Source organism: Hyperolius riggenbachi, chromosome 8 (genome assembly GCF_040937935.1).
Source record: "Hyperolius riggenbachi isolate aHypRig1 chromosome 8, aHypRig1.pri, whole genome shotgun sequence".
Lineage (NCBI taxonomy): Eukaryota > Metazoa > Chordata > Amphibia > Anura > Hyperoliidae > Hyperolius > Hyperolius riggenbachi.
In genome coordinates, this window is record NC_090653.1 from 220,141 (window position 1) to 237,247 (window position 17,107).

The window sequence follows — 17,107 nt, forward strand, 5'->3', positions numbered from 1 at the left end:
TCCTCTGATCTCTGCCGCCGGTATCTGCTGAGGGATATGTGATCCTCCCCTGATCTCTGCCGCCGGTATCTGCTGAGGGATGTGTGATCCTCCCCTGATCTCTGCCGCCGGTATCTGCTGAGGGATGTGTGATCCTCCCTTGATCTCTGCCGCCGGTATCTGCTGAGGGATGTGTGATCCTCCCCTGATCTCTGCCGCCGGTATCTGCTGAGGGATGTGTGATCCTCCCCTGATCTCTGCCGCCGGTATCTGCTGAGGGTTGTGTGATCCTCCTCTGATCTCTGCCGCCGGTATCTGCTGAGGGATGTGTGATCCTCCTCTGATCTCTGCCGCCGGTATCTGCAGAGGGTTGTGTGATCCTCCCCTGATCTCTGCCGCCGGTATCTGCTGAGGGATGTGTGATCCTCCCCTGATCTCTGCCGCCGGTATCTGCTGAGGGATGTGTGATCCTCCCCTGATCTCTGCCGCCGGTATCTGCTGAGGGATGTGTGATCCTCCTCTGATCTCTGCCGCCGGTATCTGCTGAGGGTTGTGTGATCCTCCCCTGATCTCTGCCGCCGGTATCTGCTGAGGGATGTGTGATCCTCCCCTGATCTCTGCCGCCGGTATCTGCTGAGGGATGTGTGATCCTCCCCTGATCTCTGCCGCCGGTATCTGCTGAGGGATGTGTGATCCTCCCCTGATCTCTGCCGCCGGTATCTGCTGAGGGATGTGTGATCCTCCCCTGATCTCTGCCGCCGGTATCTGCAGAGGGTTGTGTGATCCTCCTCTGATCTCTGCCGCCGGTATCTGCTGAGGGTTGTGTGATCCTCTGATCTCTGCCGCCGGTATCTGCTGAGGGTTGTGTGATCCTCCCCTGATCTCTGCCGCCGGTATCTGCTGAGGGTTGTGTGATCCTCCTCTGATCTCTGCCGCCGGTATCTGCTGAGGATTGTGTGATCCTCCCCTGATCTCTGCCGCCGGTATCTGCAGAGGGTTGTGTGATCCTCCTCTGATCTCTGCCGCCGGTATCTGCTGAGGGTTGTGTGATCCTCTGATCTCTGCCGCCGGTATCTGCTGAGGGTTGTGTGATCCTCCTCTGATCTCTGCCGCCGGTATCTGCTGAGGGTTGTGTGATCCTCCCCTGATCTCTGCCGCCGGTATCTGCTGAGGGTTGTGTGATCCTCCTCTGATCTCTGCCGCGGGTATCTGCTGAGGGATGTGTGATCCTCCTCTGATCTCTGCCGCCGGTATCTGCTGAGGGTTGTGTGATCCTCCTCTGATCTCTGCCGCCGGTATCAGCTGAGGGATGTGTGATCCTCCCCTGATCTCTGCCGCCGGTATCTGCTAAGGGATGTGTGATCCTCCCCTGATCTCTGCCGCCGGTATCTGCTGAGAGGTGTGTGATCCTCTGATCTCTGCCGCCGGTATCTGCTGAGGAATGTGTGATCCTCCCCTGATCTCTGCCGCCGGTATCTGCTGAGGGTTGTGTGATCCTCCTCTGATCTCTGCCGCCGGTATCTGCTGAGGGATGTGTGATCCTCCCCTGATCTCTGCCGCCGGTATCTGCAGAGGGATGTGTGATCCTCTGATCTATGCCGCCGGTATCTGCTGAGGGTTGTGTGATCCTCCTCTGATCTCTGCCGCCGGTATCTGCTGAGGGATGTGTGATCCTCCCCTGATCTCTGCCGCTGGTATCTGCTGAGGGTTGTGTGATCCTCCTCTGATCTCTGCCGCCGGTATCTGCTGAGGGATGTGATCTTCTGATCTCTGCCGCCGGTATCTGCTGAGGGATGTGATCTTCTGATCTCTGCCGCCGGTATCTGCAGAGGGATGTGTGATCCTCCCCTGATCTCTGCCGCTGGTATCTGCTGAGGGTTGAGTGATCCCCTGATCTCTGCCGCCGGTTTCTGCTGAGGGGTGTGTGTGTGATCCTCCGATCTCTGCCGCTGGTATCTGCTGAGGGATGTGTGATCCTCTGATCTCTGCCGCCGGTATCTGCTGAGGGATGTGTGATCCTCCCCTGATCTCTGCCGCCGGTATCTGCTGAGGGATGTGATCTTCTGATCTCTGCCGCCGGTATCTGCTGAGGGATGTGATCTTCTGATCTCTGCCGCCGGTATCTGCTGAGGGATGTGTGATCCTCCCCTGATCTCTACCGCCCGTATCTGCTGAGGGATATGTGATTCTCTGATCTCTGCCGCCGGTATCTGCTGAGGGATGTGATCTTCTGATCTCTGCCGCCGGTATCTGCAGAGGGATGTGTGATCCTCCTCTGATCTCTGCCGCCGGTATCTGCTGAGGGATGTGTGATCCTCCCCTGATCTCTACCGCCGGTATCTGCTGAGGGATATGTGATTCTCTGATCTCTGCCGCCGGTATCTGCTGAGGGTTGTGTGATCCTCTGATCTCTGCCGCCGGTATCTGCTGAGGGGTGTGTGATCCTCCTCCTGATCTCTGCCGCCGGTATCTGCTGAGGGTTGTGTGATCCTCCCCTGCTCTCTGCCGCCGGTATCTGCTGAGGGGTGTGTGATCCTCTGATCTCTGCCGCCGGTATCTGCTGAGGGTTGTGTGATCCTCCTCTGATCTCTGCCGCCGGTATCTACTGAGGGATGTGTGATCCTCTGATCTCTGCCGCCAATATCTGCTGAGGGTTGTGTGATCCTCCCCTGATCTCTGCCGCCGGTATCTGTTGAGGGATGTGTGATCCTCCCCTGATCTCTGCCGCCGGTATCTGCTGAGGGATGTGTGATCCTCTGATCTCTGCCGCCGGGTTCTGCTGAGGGTTGTGTGATCCTCCTCTGATCTCTGCCGCCGGTATCTGCTGAGGGATGTGTGATCCTCTGATCTCTGCCGCCGGTATCTGCTGAGGGATGTGTGATTCTCTGATCTCTGCCGCCGGTATCTGTTGAGGGTTGTGTGATCCTCCCCTGATCTCTGCCGCCGGTATCTGCTGAGGGTTGTGTGATCCTCCCCTGATCTCTGCCGCCGGTATCTGCTGAGGGTTGTGTAATCCTCCCCTGATCTCTGCCGCCGGTATCTGCTGAGGGATGTGTGATCTTCTGATCTCTGCCGCCGGTATCTGCCGAGGGTTATGTGATCCTCTGATCTCTGCCGCCGGTATCTGCTGAGGGATGTGTGATCCTCTGATCTCTGCCGCCGGTATCTGCTGAGGGATGTGTGATCCTCTGATCCCTGCCGCCGGTATCTGTTGAGGGATGTGTGATCCTCCCCTGATCTCTGCCGCCGGTATCTGCTGAGGGATGTGTGATCCTCTGATCTCTGCCGCTGGTATCTGCTGAGAGTTTTGATCCTCCTCTGATCTCTGCCGCCGGTATCTGCTGAGGGATGTGTGATCCTCCCCTGATCTCTGCCGCCGGTATCTGCTGAGGGTTGTGTGATCCTCTGATCTCTACCGCCGGTATCTGCTGGGGTATATGTGATTCTCTGATCTCTGCCGCCGGTATCTGCTGAGGGTTGTGTGATCCTCCCCTGATCTCTGCCGCTGGTATCTGCTGAGGGATGTGTGATCCTCTGATCTCTGTCGCTGGTATCTGCTGAGGGATGTGTGATCCTCCCCTGATCTCTGCCGCTGGTATCTGCTGAGGGTTGAGTGATCCCCTGATCTCTGCCGCCGGTTTCTGCTGAGGGGTGTGTGATCCTCCGATCTCTGCCGCTGGTATCTGCTGAGGGATGTGTGATCCTCTGATCTCTGCCGCCGGTATCTGCTAAGGGGTGTGTGATCCTCCCCTGATCTCTGCTGCCGGTATCTGCTGAGGGATGTGTGATCCTCTGATCTCTGCCGCCGGTATCTGCTGAGGGTTGTGTGATCCTCTGATCTCTGCCGCCGGTATCTGCTGAGGGATGTGTGATCCTCCCCTGATCTCTGCCGCCGGTATCTGCTAAGGGATGTGTGATCCTCTGATCTCTGCCGCCGGTATATGCTGAGGATTGTGTGATCCTTCTCTGATCTCTGCCGCCGGTATCTGCTGAGGGATGTGTGATCCTCTGATCTCTGTCGCTGGTATCTGCTGAGGGTTGTGTAATCCTCTCATCTCTGCCGCCGGTATCTGCTGAGGGTTGTGTGATCCTCCTCTGATCTCTGCCGCCGGTATCTACTGAGGGATGTGTGATCCTCTGATCTCTGCCGCCGGTATCTGCTGAGGGTTGTGTGATCCTCCCCTGATCTCTGCCGCCGGTATCTGTTGAGGGATGTGTGATCCTCCCCTGATCTCTGCCGCCGGTATCTGCTGAGGGATGTGTGATCCTCCTCTGATCTCTGCCGCCGGTATCTGTTGAGGGATGTGTGATCCTCCCCTGATCTCTGCCGCCGGGTTCTGCTGAGGGTTGTGTGATCCTCCTCTGATCTCTGCCGCGGGTATCTGCTGAGGGATGAGTGATCCTCCTCTGATCTCTGCCGCCGGTATCTGCTGAGGGTTGTGTGATCCTCTGATCTCTGCCGCCGGTATCTGCTGAGGGTTGTGTGATCCTCCTCTGATCTCTGCCGCCGGTATCTGCTGAGGGTTGTGTGATCCTCCCCTGATCTCTGCCGCCGGTATCTGCTGAGGGTTGTGTGATCCTCCTCTGATCTCTGCCGCGGGTATCTGCTGAGGGATGTGTGATCCTCCTCTGATCTCTGCCGCCGGTATCTGCTGAGGGTTGTGTGATCCTCCTCTGATCTCTGCCGCCGGTATCTGCTGAGGGATGTGTGATCCTCCCCTGATCTCTGCCGCCGGTATCTGCTGAGGAATGTGTGATCCTCCCTTGATCTCTGCCGCCGGTATCTGCTGAGGGATGTGTGATCCTCCTCTGATCTCTGCCGCCGGTATCAGCTGAGGGATGTGTGATCCTCCCCTGATCTCTGCCGCCGGTATCTGCTAAGGGATGTGTGATCCTCCCCTGATCTCTGCCGCCGGTATCTGCTGAGGGTTGTGTGATCCTCCTCTGATCTCTGCCGCCGGTATCTGCTGAGGGTTGTGTGATCCTCCCCTGATCTCTGCCGCCGGTATCTGCTGAGGGATGTGTGATCCTCCCCTGATCTCTGCCGCCGGTATCTGCTGAGGAATGTGTGATCCTCCCCTGATCTCTGCCGCCGGTATCTGCTGAGGGTTGTGTGATCCTCCTCTGATCTCTGCCGCCGGTATCTGCTGAGGGATGTGTGATCCTCCCCTGATCTCTGCCGCCGGTATCTGCAGAGGGATGTGTGATCCTCTGATCTATGCCGCCGGTATCTGCTGAGGGTTGTGTGATCCTCCTCTGATCTCTGCCGCCGGTATCTGCTGAGGGATGTGTGATCCTCCCCTGATCTCTGCCGCTGGTATCTGCTGAGGGTTGTGTGATCCTCCTCTGATCTCTGCCGCCGGTATCTGCTGAGGGATGTGATCTTCTGATCTCTGCCGCCGGTATCTGCTGAGGGATGTGATCTTCTGATCTCTGCCGCCGGTATCTGCAGAGGGATGTGTGATCCTCCCCTGATCTCTGCCGCTGGTATCTGCTGAGGGTTGAGTGATCCCCTGATCTCTGCCGCCGGTTTCTGCTGAGGGGTGTGTGTGATCCTCCGATCTCTGCCGCTGGTATCTGCTGAGGGATGTGTGATCCTCTGATCTCTGCCGCCGGTATCTGCTGAGGGATGTGTGATCCTCCCCTGATCTCTGCCGCCGGTATCTGCTGAGGGATGTGATCTTCTGATCTCTGCCGCCGGTATCTGCTGAGGGATGTGATCTTCTGATCTCTGCCGCCGGTATCTGCTGAGGGATGTGTGATCCTCCCCTGATCTCTACCGCCCGTATCTGCTGAGGGATATGTGATTCTCTGATCTCTGCCGCCGGTATCTGCTGAGGGATGTGATCTTCTGATCTCTGCCGCCGGTATCTGCAGAGGGATGTGTGATCCTCCTCTGATCTCTGCCGCCGGTATCTGCTGAGGGATGTGTGATCCTCCCCTGATCTCTACCGCCGGTATCTGCTGAGGGATATGTGATTCTCTGATCTCTGCCGCCGGTATCTGCTGAGGGTTGTGTGATCCTCCTCTGATCTCTGCCGCCGGTATCTGCTGAGGGTTGTGTGATCCTCTGATCTCTGCCGCCGGTATCTGCTGAGGGGTGTGTGATCCTCCTCCTGATCTCTGCCGCCGGTATCTGCTGAGGGTTGTGTGATCCTCCCCTGCTCTCTGCCGCCGGTATCTGCTGAGGGGTGTGTGATCCTCTGATCTCTGCCGCCGGTATCTGCTGAGGGTTGTGTGATCCTCCTCTGATCTCTGCCGCCGGTATCTACTGAGGGATGTGTGATCCTCTGATCTCTGCCGCCAATATCTGCTGAGGGTTGTGTGATCCTCCCCTGATCTCTGCCGCCGGTATCTGTTGAGGGATGTGTGATCCTCCCCTGATCTCTGCCGCCGGTATCTGCTGAGGGATGTGTGATCCTCTGATCTCTGCCGCCGGGTTCTGCTGAGGGTTGTGTGATCCTCCTCTGATCTCTGCCGCCGGTATCTGCTGAGGGATGTGTGATCCTCTGATCTCTGCCGCCGGTATCTGCTGAGGGATGTGTGATCCTCTGATCTCTGCCGCCGGTATCTGCTGAGGGATGTGTGATCCTCCTCTGATCTCTGCCGCCGGTATCTGCTGAGGGATGTGTGATTCTCTGATCTCTGCCGCCGGTATCTGTTGAGGGTTGTGTGATCCTCCCCTGATCTCTGCCGCCGGTATCTGCTGAGGGTTGTGTGATCCTCCCCTGATCTCTGCCGCCGGTATCTGCTGAGGGTTGTGTAATCCTCCCCTGATCTCTGCCGCCGGTATCTGCTGAGGGATGTGTGATCTTCTGATCTCTGCCGCCGGTATCTGCCGAGGGTTATGTGATCCTCTGATCTCTGCCGCCGGTATCTGCTGAGGGATGTGTGATCCTCTGATCTCTGCCGCCGGTATCTGCTGAGGGATGTGTGATCCTCTGATCCCTGCCGCCGGTATCTGTTGAGGGATGTGTGATCCTCCCCTGATCTCTGCCGCCGGTATCTGCTGAGGGATGTGTGATCCTCTGATCTCTGCCGCTGGTATCTGCTGAGAGTTTTGATCCTCCTCTGATCTCTGCCGCCGGTATCTGCTGAGGGATGTGTGATCCTCCCCTGATCTCTGCCGCCGGTATCTGCTGAGGGTTGTGTGATCCTCTGATCTCTACCGCCGGTATCTGCTGGGGTATATGTGATTCTCTGATCTCTGCCGCCGGTATCTGCTGAGGGTTGTGTGATCCTCCCCTGATCTCTGCCGCTGGTATCTGCTGAGGGATGTGTGATCCTCTGATCTCTGTCGCTGGTATCTGCTGAGGGATGTGTGATCCTCCCCTGATCTCTGCCGCTGGTATCTGCTGAGGGTTGAGTGATCCCCTGATCTCTGCCGCCGGTTTCTGCTGAGGGGTGTGTGATCCTCCGATCTCTGCCGCTGGTATCTGCTGAGGGATGTGTGATCCTCTGATCTCTGCCGCCGGTATCTGCTAAGGGGTGTGTGATCCTCCCCTGATCTCTGCTGCCGGTATCTGCTGAGGGATGTGTGATCCTCTGATCTCTGCCGCCGGTATCTGCTGAGGGTTGTGTGATCCTCCCCTGATCTCTGCCGCCGGTATCTGCTGAGGGATGTGTGATCCTCCTCTGATCTCTGCCGCCGGTATCTGCTGAGGGTTGTGTGATCCTCCTCTGATCTCTGCCGCCGGTATCTGCTGAGGGATGTGTGATCCTCCTCTGATCTCTGCCGCCGGTATCTGTTGAGGGATGTGTGATCCTCCTCTGATCTCTGCCGCCGGTATCTGCTGAGGGATGTGTGATCCTCCTCTGATCTCTGCCGCCGGTATCTGCTGAGGGATGTGTGATCCTCCTCTGATCTCTGCCGCCGGTATCTGCTGAGGGATGTGTGATCCTCCCCTGATCTCTGCCGCCGGTATCTGCTGAGGGATGTGTGATCCTCCCCTGATCTCTGCCGCCGGTATCTGCTGAGGGATGTGTGATCCTCCTCTGATCTCTGCCGCCGGTATCTGCTGAGGGATGTGTGATCCTCCTCTGATCTCTGCCGCTGGTATCTGCTGAGGCATGTGTGATCCTCTGATCTCTGCCGCCGGTATCTGCTGAGGGTTGTGTGATCCTCCCCTGATCTCTGCCGCCGGTATCTGCAGAGGGATGTGTGATCCTCTGATCTCTGCCGCCGGTATCTGCTGAGGGTTGTGTGATCCTCCTCTGATCCCTGCCGCCGGTTTCTGCTGAGGGTTGTGTGATCCTCCCCTGATCTCTTGCGCCGGTATCTGTTGAGGGATGTGTGATCCTCCCCTGATCTCTGCCGCCGGTATCTGCTGAGGGATGTGTGATCCTCTGATCTCTGCCGCCGGTATCTGCTGAGGGTTGTGTGATCCTCTGATCTCTGCCGCCGGTATCTGCTGAGGGATGTGTGATCCTCCCCTGATCTCTGCCGCCGGTATCTGCTGAGGGATGTGTGATCCTCCCCTGATCTCTGCCGCCGGTATCTGCTGAGGGATGTGTGATCCTCTGATCTCTGCCGCCGGTATATGCTGAGGATTGTGTGATCCTTCTCTGATCTCTGCCGCCGGTATCTGCTGAGGGATGTGTGATCCTCCTCTGATCTCTGCCGCCGGTATCTGCTGAGGGATGTGTGATCCTCTGATCTCTGCCGCCGGTATCTGCTGAGGGTTGTGTGATCCTCTGATCTCTGCCGCCGATATCTGCTGAGGGTTGTGTGATCCTCCTCTGATCCCTGCCGCCGGTTTCTGCTGAGGGTTGTGTGATCCTCCCCTGATCTCTTGCGCCGGTATCTGTTGAGGGATGTGTGATCCTCCCCTGATCTCTGCCGCCGGTATCTGCTGAGGGATGTGTGATCCTCTGATCTCTGCCGCCGGTATCTGCTGAGGGTTGTGTGATCCTCTGATCTCTGCCGCCGGTATCTGCTGAGGGATGTGTGATCCTCCCCTGATCTCTGCCGCCGGTATCTGCTGAGGGATGTGTGATCCTCCCCTGATCTCTGCCGCCGGTATCTGCTGAGGGATGTGTGATCCTCTGATCTCTGCCGCCGGTATATGCTGAGGATTGTGTGATCCTTCTCTGATCTCTGCCGCCGGTATCTGCTGAGGGATGTGTGATCCTCTGATATCTGCCGCTGGTATCTGCTGAGGGTTGTGTGATCCTCCTCTGATCTCTGCCGCCGGTATCTGCTGAGGGATGTGTGATCCTCTGATCTCTGCCGCCGGTATCTGCTGAGGGTTGTGTGATCCTCTGATCTCTGCCGCTGGTATCTGCTGAGGGTTGTGTGATCCTCCTCTGATCTCTGCCGCCGGTATCTGCTGAGGGATGTGTGATCCTCTGATCTCTGCCGCCGGTATCTGCTGAGGGATGTGTGATCCTCCCCTGATCTCTGCCGCCGGTATCTGCTGAGGGATGTGTGATCCTCCTCTGATCTCTGCCGCCGGTATCTGCTGAGGGATGTGTGTTCCTCTGATCTCTGCCGCCGGTATCTGCTGAGGGTTGTGTGATCCTCCCCTTATCTCTGCCGCTGGTATCTGCTGAGGGATGTGTGATCCTCTGATCTCTGCCGCCGGTATCTGCTGAGGGTTGTGTGATCCTCTGATCTCTGCCGCTGGTATCTGCTGAGAGTTTTGATCCTCCTCTGATCTCTGCCGCCGGTATCTGCTGAGGGATGTGTGATCCTCCCCTGATCTCTGCCGCCGGTATCTGCTGAGGGTTGTGTGATCCTCTGATCTCTACCGCCGGTATCTGCTGGGGTATATGTGATTCTCTGATCTCTGCCGCCGGTATCTGCTGAGGGTTGTGTGATCCTCCCCTGATCTCTGCCGCTGGTATCTGCTGAGGGATGTGTGATCCTCTGATCTCTGTCGCTGGTATCTGCTGAGGGATGTGTGATCCTCCCCTGATCTCTGCCGCTGGTATCTGCTGAGGGTTGAGTGATCCCCTGATCTCTGCCGCCGGTTTCTGCTGAGTGGTGTGTGATCCTCCGATCTCTGCCGCTGGTATCTGCTGAGGGATGTGTGATCCTCTGATCTCTGCCGCCGGTATCTGCTAAGGGGTGTGTGATCCTCCCCTGATCTCTGCTGCCGGTATCTGCTGAGGGATGTGTGATCCTCTGATCTCTGCCGCCGGTATCTGCTGAGGGTTGTGTGATCCTCCCCTGATCTCTGCCGCCGGTATCTGCTGAGGGTTGTGTGATCCTCCTCTGATCTCTGCCGCCGGTATCTGCTGAGGGATGTGTGATCCTCCTCTGATCTCTGCCGCCGGTATCTGTTGAGGGATGTGTGATCCTCCTCTGATCTCTGCCGCCGGTATCTGCTGAGGGATGTGTGATCCTCCTCTGATCTCTGCCGCCGGTATCTGCTGAGGGATGTGTGATCCTCCTCTGATCTCTGCCGCCGGTATCTGCTGAGGGTTGTGTGATCCTCCTCTGATCTCTGCCGCCGGTATCTGCTGAGGGATGTGTGATCCTCCTCTGATCTCTGCCGCCGGTATCTGTTGAGGGATGTGTGATCCTCCTCTGATCTCTGCCGCCGGTATCTGCTGAGGGTTGTGTGATCCTCCTCTGATCTCTGCCGCCGGTATCTGCTGAGGGATGTGTGATCCTCCTCTGATCTCTGCCGCCGGTATCTGCTGAGGGTTGTGTGATCCTCCTCTGATCCCTGCCGCCGGTTTCTGCTGAGGGTTGTGTGATCCTCCCCTGATCTCTTGCGCCGGTATCTGTTGAGGGATGTGTGATCCTCCCCTGATCTCTGCCGCCGGTATCTGCTGAGGGATGTGTGATCCTCTGATCTCTGCCGCCGGTATCTGCTGAGGGTTGTGTGATCCTCTGATCTCTGCCGCCGGTATCTGCTGAGGGATGTGTGATCCTCCCCTGATCTCTGCCGCCGGTATCTGCTGAGGGATGTGTGATCCTCTGATCTCTGCCGCCGGTATATGCTGAGGATTGTGTGATCCTTCTCTGATCTCTGCCGCCGGTATCTGCTGAGGGATGTGTGATCCTCCTCTGATCTCTGCCGCCGGTATCTGCTGAGGGATGTGTGATCCTCTGATCTCTGCCGCCGGTATCTGCTGAGGGTTGTGTGATCCTCCCCTGATCTCTGCCGCCGGTATCTGCTGAGGGTTGTGTGATCCTCTGATCTCTGTCGCTGGTATCTGCTGAGGCATGTATGATCCTCCCCTGATCTCTGCCGCCGGTATCTGCTGAGGGATGTGTGATCCTCCCCTGATCTCTACCGCCGGTATCTGCTGAGGGATGTGTGATCCTCTGATCTCTGCCGCCGGTATCTGCTGAGGGATTTGTGATCCTCCTCTGATCTCTGCCGCCGGTATCTGCTGAGGGTTGTGTGATCCTCTGATCTCTGCCGCCGGTATCTGCTGAGGGTTGTGTGATCCTCTGATCTCTGCCGCCGGGTTCTGCTGAGGGTTGTGTGATCCTCCTCTGATCTCTGCCGCCGGTATCTGTTGAGGGATGTGTGATCCTCCCCTGATCTCTGCCGCCGGTATCTGCTGAGGGATGTGTGATCCTCTGATCTCTGCCGCCGGTATCTGCTGAGGGATGTGTGATTCTCCTCTGATCTCTGCCGCCGGTATCTGCTGAGGGATGTGTGATTCTCTGATCTCTGCCGCCGGTATCTGTTGAGGGTTGTGTGATCCTCCCCTGATCTCTGCCGCCGGTATCAGCTGAGGGTTGTGTGATCCTCCCCTGATCTCTGCCGCCGGTATCTGCTGAGGGTTGTGTAATCCTCCCCTGATCTCTGCCGCCGGTATCTGCTGAGGGATGTGTGATCTTCTGATCTCTGCCGCCGGTATCTGCTGAGGGTTATGTGATCCTCTGATCTCTGCCGCCGGTATCTGCTGAGGGATGTGTGATCCTCTGATCTCTGCCGCCGGTATCTGCTGAGGGATGTGTGACCCTCTGATCTCTGCCGCCGGTATCTGCTGAGGGTTGTGTGATCCTCCCCTGATCTCTGCCGCCGGTATCTGCTGAGGGATGTGTGATCCTCTGATCTCTGCCGCCGGTATCTGCTGAGGGATGTGTGACCCTCTGATCTCTGCCGCCGGTATCTGCTGAGGGATGTGTGATCCTCCCCTGATCTCTGCCGCCGGTATCTGTTGAGGGATGTGTGATCCTCCCCTGATCTCTGCCGCCGGTATCTGCTGAGGGATGTGTGATCCTCTGATCTCTGCCGCTGGTATCTGCTGAGGGTTGTGTGATCCTCCTCTGATCTCTGCTGCCGGTATCTGCTGAGGGATGTGTGATCCTCTGATCTCTGCCGCCGGTATCTGCCGAGGGATCTGTGATCCTCCCCTGATCTCTTCCGCCGGTATCTGCTGAGGGATGTGTGATTCTCCCCTGATCTCTGCCGCCGGTCTCTGCTGAGGGATGTGTGATCCTCTGATCTCTGCCGCCGGTATCTGCTGAGGGATGTGTGATCCTCCTCTGATCTCTGCCGCCGGTATCTGCTGAGGGATGTGTGATCCTCCTCTGATCTCTGCCGCCGGTATCTGCTGAGGGTTGTGTGATCCTCCTCTGATCTCTGCCGCCGGTATCTGCTGAGGGATGTGATCCTCTGATCTCTGCCGCCGGTATCTGCTGAGGGATGTGTGATCCTCCTCTGATCTCTGCCGCCGGTATCTGCTGAGGGATGTGTGATCCTCCTCTGATCTCTGCCGCCAGTATCTGCTGAGGGATGTGTGATCCTCCTCTGATCTCTGCCGCCGGTATCTGCTGAGGGATGTGTGATCCTCCCCTGATCTCTGCCGCCGGTATCTGCTGAGTGATGTGTGATCCTCCCCTGATCTCTGCCGCCGGTATCTGCTGAGGGATGTGTGATTCTCCCCTGATCTCTGCCGCCGGTCTCTGCTGAGGGATGTGTGATCCTCCTCTGATCTCTGCCGCCGGTATCTGCTGAGGGATGTGTGATCCTCCTCTGATCTCTGCCGCCGGTATCTGCTGAGGGTTGTGTGATGCTCCTCTGATCTCTGCCGCCGGTATCTTCTGAGGGATGTGTGATCCTCTGATCTCTGCCGCCGGTATCTGCTGAGGGATGTGTGATCCTCTGATCTCTGCCGCCGGTATCTGCTGAGGGATGTGTGATCCTCCTCTGATCTCTGCCGCCGGTATCTGCTGAGGGATGTGTGATCCTCTGATCTCTGCCGCCGGTATCTGCTGAGGGATGTGTGATCCTCCTCTGATCTCTGCCGCCGGTATCTGCTGAGGGATGTGTGATTCTCTGATCTCTGCCGCCGGTATCTGCTGAAGGATGTGTGATCCTCCTCTGATCTCTGCCGCCGGTATCTGCTGAGGGATGTAATCTTCTGATCTCTGCCGCCGGTATCTGCTGAGGGATGTGTGATTCTCTGATCTCTGCCGCCGGTATCTGCTGAGGGATGTGTGATCCTCCCCTGATCTCTGCCACCGGTATCTGCTGAGGGATGTGTGATCCTCCTCTGATCTCTGCCGCCGGTATCTGCTGAGGGATGTGTGATCCTCCTCTGATCTCTGCCGCTGGTATCTGCTGAGGGATGTGTGATCCTCCTCTGATCTCTGCCGCCGGTATCTGCTGAGGGATGTGTGATCCTCTGATCTCTGCCGCCGGTATCTGCTGAGGGGTGTGTAATCCTCCTCTGATCTCTTCCGCCGGTATCTGCTGAGGGTTGTGTGATCCTCCCCTGATCTCTGCCGCCGGTATCTGCTGAGGGATTTGTGATCCTCCTCTGATCTCTGCCGCCGGTATCTGCTGAGGGATTTGTGATCCTCCTCTGATCTCTGCCGTCGGTATCTGCTGATGGATTTGTGATCCTCCCCTGATCTCCCCGCCGGTATCTGCTGAGGGATGTGTGATCCTCTGATCTCTGCCGCCGGTATCTGCTGAGGGATGTGTGATCCTCTGATCTCTGCCGCCGGTATCTGCTGAGGGATGTGTGATCCTCTGATCTCTGCCGCCGGTATCTGCTGAGGGATGTGTGATCCTCCTCTGATCTCTGCCGCCGGTATCTGCTGAGGGATATGTGATCCTCCCCTGATCTCTGCCGCCGGTATCTGCTGAGGGATGTGTGATCCTCCCCTGATCTCTGCCGCTGGTATCTGCTGAGGGATGTGTGATCCTCCCCTGATCTCTGCCGCCGGTATCTGCTGAGGGATGTGTGATCCTCCCCTGATCTCTGCCGCCGGTATCTGCTGAGGGATGTGTGATCCTCCCCTGATCTCTGCCGCCGGTATCTGCTGAGGGATGTGTGATCCTCTGATCTCTGCCGCCAGTATCTGCTGAGGGTTGTGTGATCCTCCCCTGATCTCTGCCGCCGGTATCTGCTGAGGGATGTGTGATCCCCTGATCTCTGCCGCCGGTATCTGCTGAGGGATGTGTGATCCTCCCCTGATCTCTGCCGCCGGTATCTGCTGAGGGTTGTGTGATCCTCCCCTGATCTCTGCCGCTGGTATCTGCTGAGGGATGTGTGATCCTCCCCTGATCTCTGCCGCCAGTATCTGCTGAGGGTTGTGTGATCCTCCCCTGATCTCTGCCGCCGGTATCTGCTGAGGGATGTGTGATCCTCCCCTGATCTCTGCCGCCGGTATCTGCTGAGGGATGTGTGATCCTCCTCTGATCTCTGCCGCCGGTATCTGCTGAGGGATGTGTGATCCTCCTCTGATCTCTGCCGCCGGTATCTGCTGAGGGATGTGTGATCCTCCTCTGATCTCTGCCGCCGGTATTTGCTGAGGGATGTGTGATCCTCTGATCTCTGCCGCCGGTTTCTGCTGAGGGATGTGTGATCCTCCCCTGATCTCTGCCAGTGCCGCCGGTATCTGCTGAGGGTTGTGTGATCCTCCCCTGATCTCTGCCGCCGGTATCTGCTGAGTGATGTGTGATCCTCCCCTGATCTCTGCTGCCGGTATCTGCTGAGGGATGTGTGATCCTCCTCTGATCTCTGCCGCCGGTATCTGCTGAGGGATGTGTGATCCTCCTCTGATCTCTGCCGCCGGTATCTGCTGAGGGATGTGTGATCCTCCTCTGATCTCTGCCGCCGGTATCTGCTGAGGGATGTGTGATCCTCCTCTGATCTCTGCCGCCGGTATCTGCTGAGGGATGTGTGATCCTCCCCTGATCTCTGCTGCCGGTATCTGCTGAGGGATGTGTGATCCTCCTCTGATCTCTGCCGCCGGTATCTGCTGAGTGATGTGTGATCCTCCTCTGATCTCTGCCGCCGGTATCTGCTGAGGGATGTGTGATCCTCCTCTGATCTCTGCCGCCGGTATCTGCTGAGGGATGTGTGATCCTCCTCTGATCTCTGCCGCCGGTATCTGCTGAGGGATGTGTGATCCTCCCCTGATCTCTGCCGCCGGTATCTGCTGAGGGATGTGTGATCCTCCTCTGATCTCTGCCGCCGGTATCTGCTGAGGGATGTGTGATCCTCCTCTGATCTCTGCCGCCGGTATCTGCTGAGGGATGTGTGATCCTCCTCTGATCTCTGCCGCCGGTATCTGCTGAGGGATGTGTGATCCTCCCCTGATCTCTGCCGCCGGTATCTGCTGAGGGATGTGTGATCCTCCCCTGATCTCTGCCGCCGGTATCTGCTGAGGGATGTGTGATCCTCCCCTGATCTCTGCCACCGGTATCTGCTGAGGGATGTGTGATCCTCTGATCTCTGCCGCCAGTATCTGCTGAGGGTTGTGTGATCCTCCCCTGATCTCTGCCGCCGGTATCTGCTGAGGGATGTGTGATCCCCTGATCTCTGCCGCCGGTATCTGCTGAGGGATGTGTGATCCTCCCCTGATCTCTGCCGCCGGTATCTGCTGAGGGTTGTGTGATCCTCCCCTGATCTCTGCCGCTGGTATCTGCTGAGGGATGTGTGATCCTCCCCTGATCTCTGCCGCCAGTATCTGCTGAGGGTTGTGTGATCCTCCCCTGATCTCTGCCGCCGGTATCTGCTGAGGGATGTGTGATCCTCCCCTGATCTCTGCCGCCGGTATCTGCTGAGGGATGTGTGATCCTCCTCTGATCTCTGCCGCCGGTATCTGCTGAGGGATGTGTGATCCTCCTCTGATCTCTGCCGCCGGTATCTGCTGAGGGATGTGTGATCCTCTGATCTCTGCCGCCGGTTTCTGCTGAGGGATGTGTGATCCTCCCCTGATCTCTGCCAGTGCCGCCGGTATCTGCTGAGGGTTGTGTGATCCTCCCCTGATCTCTGCCGCCGGTATCTGCTGAGTGATGTGTGATCCTCCCCTGATCTCTGCTGCCGGTATCTGCTGAGGGATGTGTGATCCTCCTCTGATCTCTGCCGCCGGTATCTGCTGAGTGATGTGTGATCCTCCTCTGATCTCTGCCGCCGGTATCTGCTGAGGGATGTGTGATCCTCCTCTGATCTCTGCCGCCGGTATCTGCTGAGGGATGTGTGATCCTCCTCTGATCTCTGCTGCCGGTATCTGCTGAGGGATGTGTGATCCTCCCCTGATCTCTGCCGCCGGTATCTGCTGAGGGATGTGTGATCCTCCTCTGATCTCTGCCGCCGGTATCTGCTGAGGGATGTGTGATCCTCCTCTGATCTCTGCCGCCGGTATTTGTATGGTGAGCTTGAGTCAAAATGTATGGGGTGTTCCTAATTCACTTTTTTCTATGGTTTTATTACAGGGTCGGGATTTGCTTCAGATGAAAGCTACAATAATGAAGTATACACAGAACAGCGTCCTCCAGCACCTCAGCCAGATTACCAGGGTAAGCCGGGAATACTCGGGGCGCTTGTGCATTACAGGAAACCTTCCTCCAGCTCCATATACTGGTGGGCTTCCTCTAGCTCCATATACTGGGGGGCTTCCTCCAGCTCCATATACTGGGGGGCTTCCTCTAGCTCCATATACGGGGGGGCTTCCTCCAGCTCCATATACTGGTGGGCTTCCTCCAGCTCCATATACTGGGAGGCTTCCTCCAGCTCCATATACTGGGGGGCTTCCTCCAGCTCCATATACTGGGGGGGCTTCCTCCAGCTCCATATACTGGGGGGCTTCCTCCAGCTCCATATACTGGGGAGCTTCCTCCAGCTCCATATACTGGGGGGGGGGCTTCCTCCAGCTCCCTATACTGGGGGGCTTCCTCCAGCTCCCTATACTGGGGGGCTTCCT

General features: G+C 57.4%; 1 protein-coding gene across 2 annotated transcripts in view; it reads left to right on the plus strand.

Moving 5' to 3' along the window:
• Nucleotides 1-17,107, plus strand: part of SRPX2 (sushi repeat containing protein X-linked 2) — a 201,481-nt gene that overhangs the window by 62,423 nt on the left and 121,951 nt on the right. For both annotated transcript variants that reach the window (XM_068249960.1, XM_068249961.1), the window contains one exon: nucleotides 16,620-16,703. In XM_068249960.1, coding sequence (XP_068106061.1) covers nucleotides 16,620-16,703 — 84 coding nt within the window. The remainder of the gene's footprint in view (nucleotides 1-16,619; nucleotides 16,704-17,107) is intronic.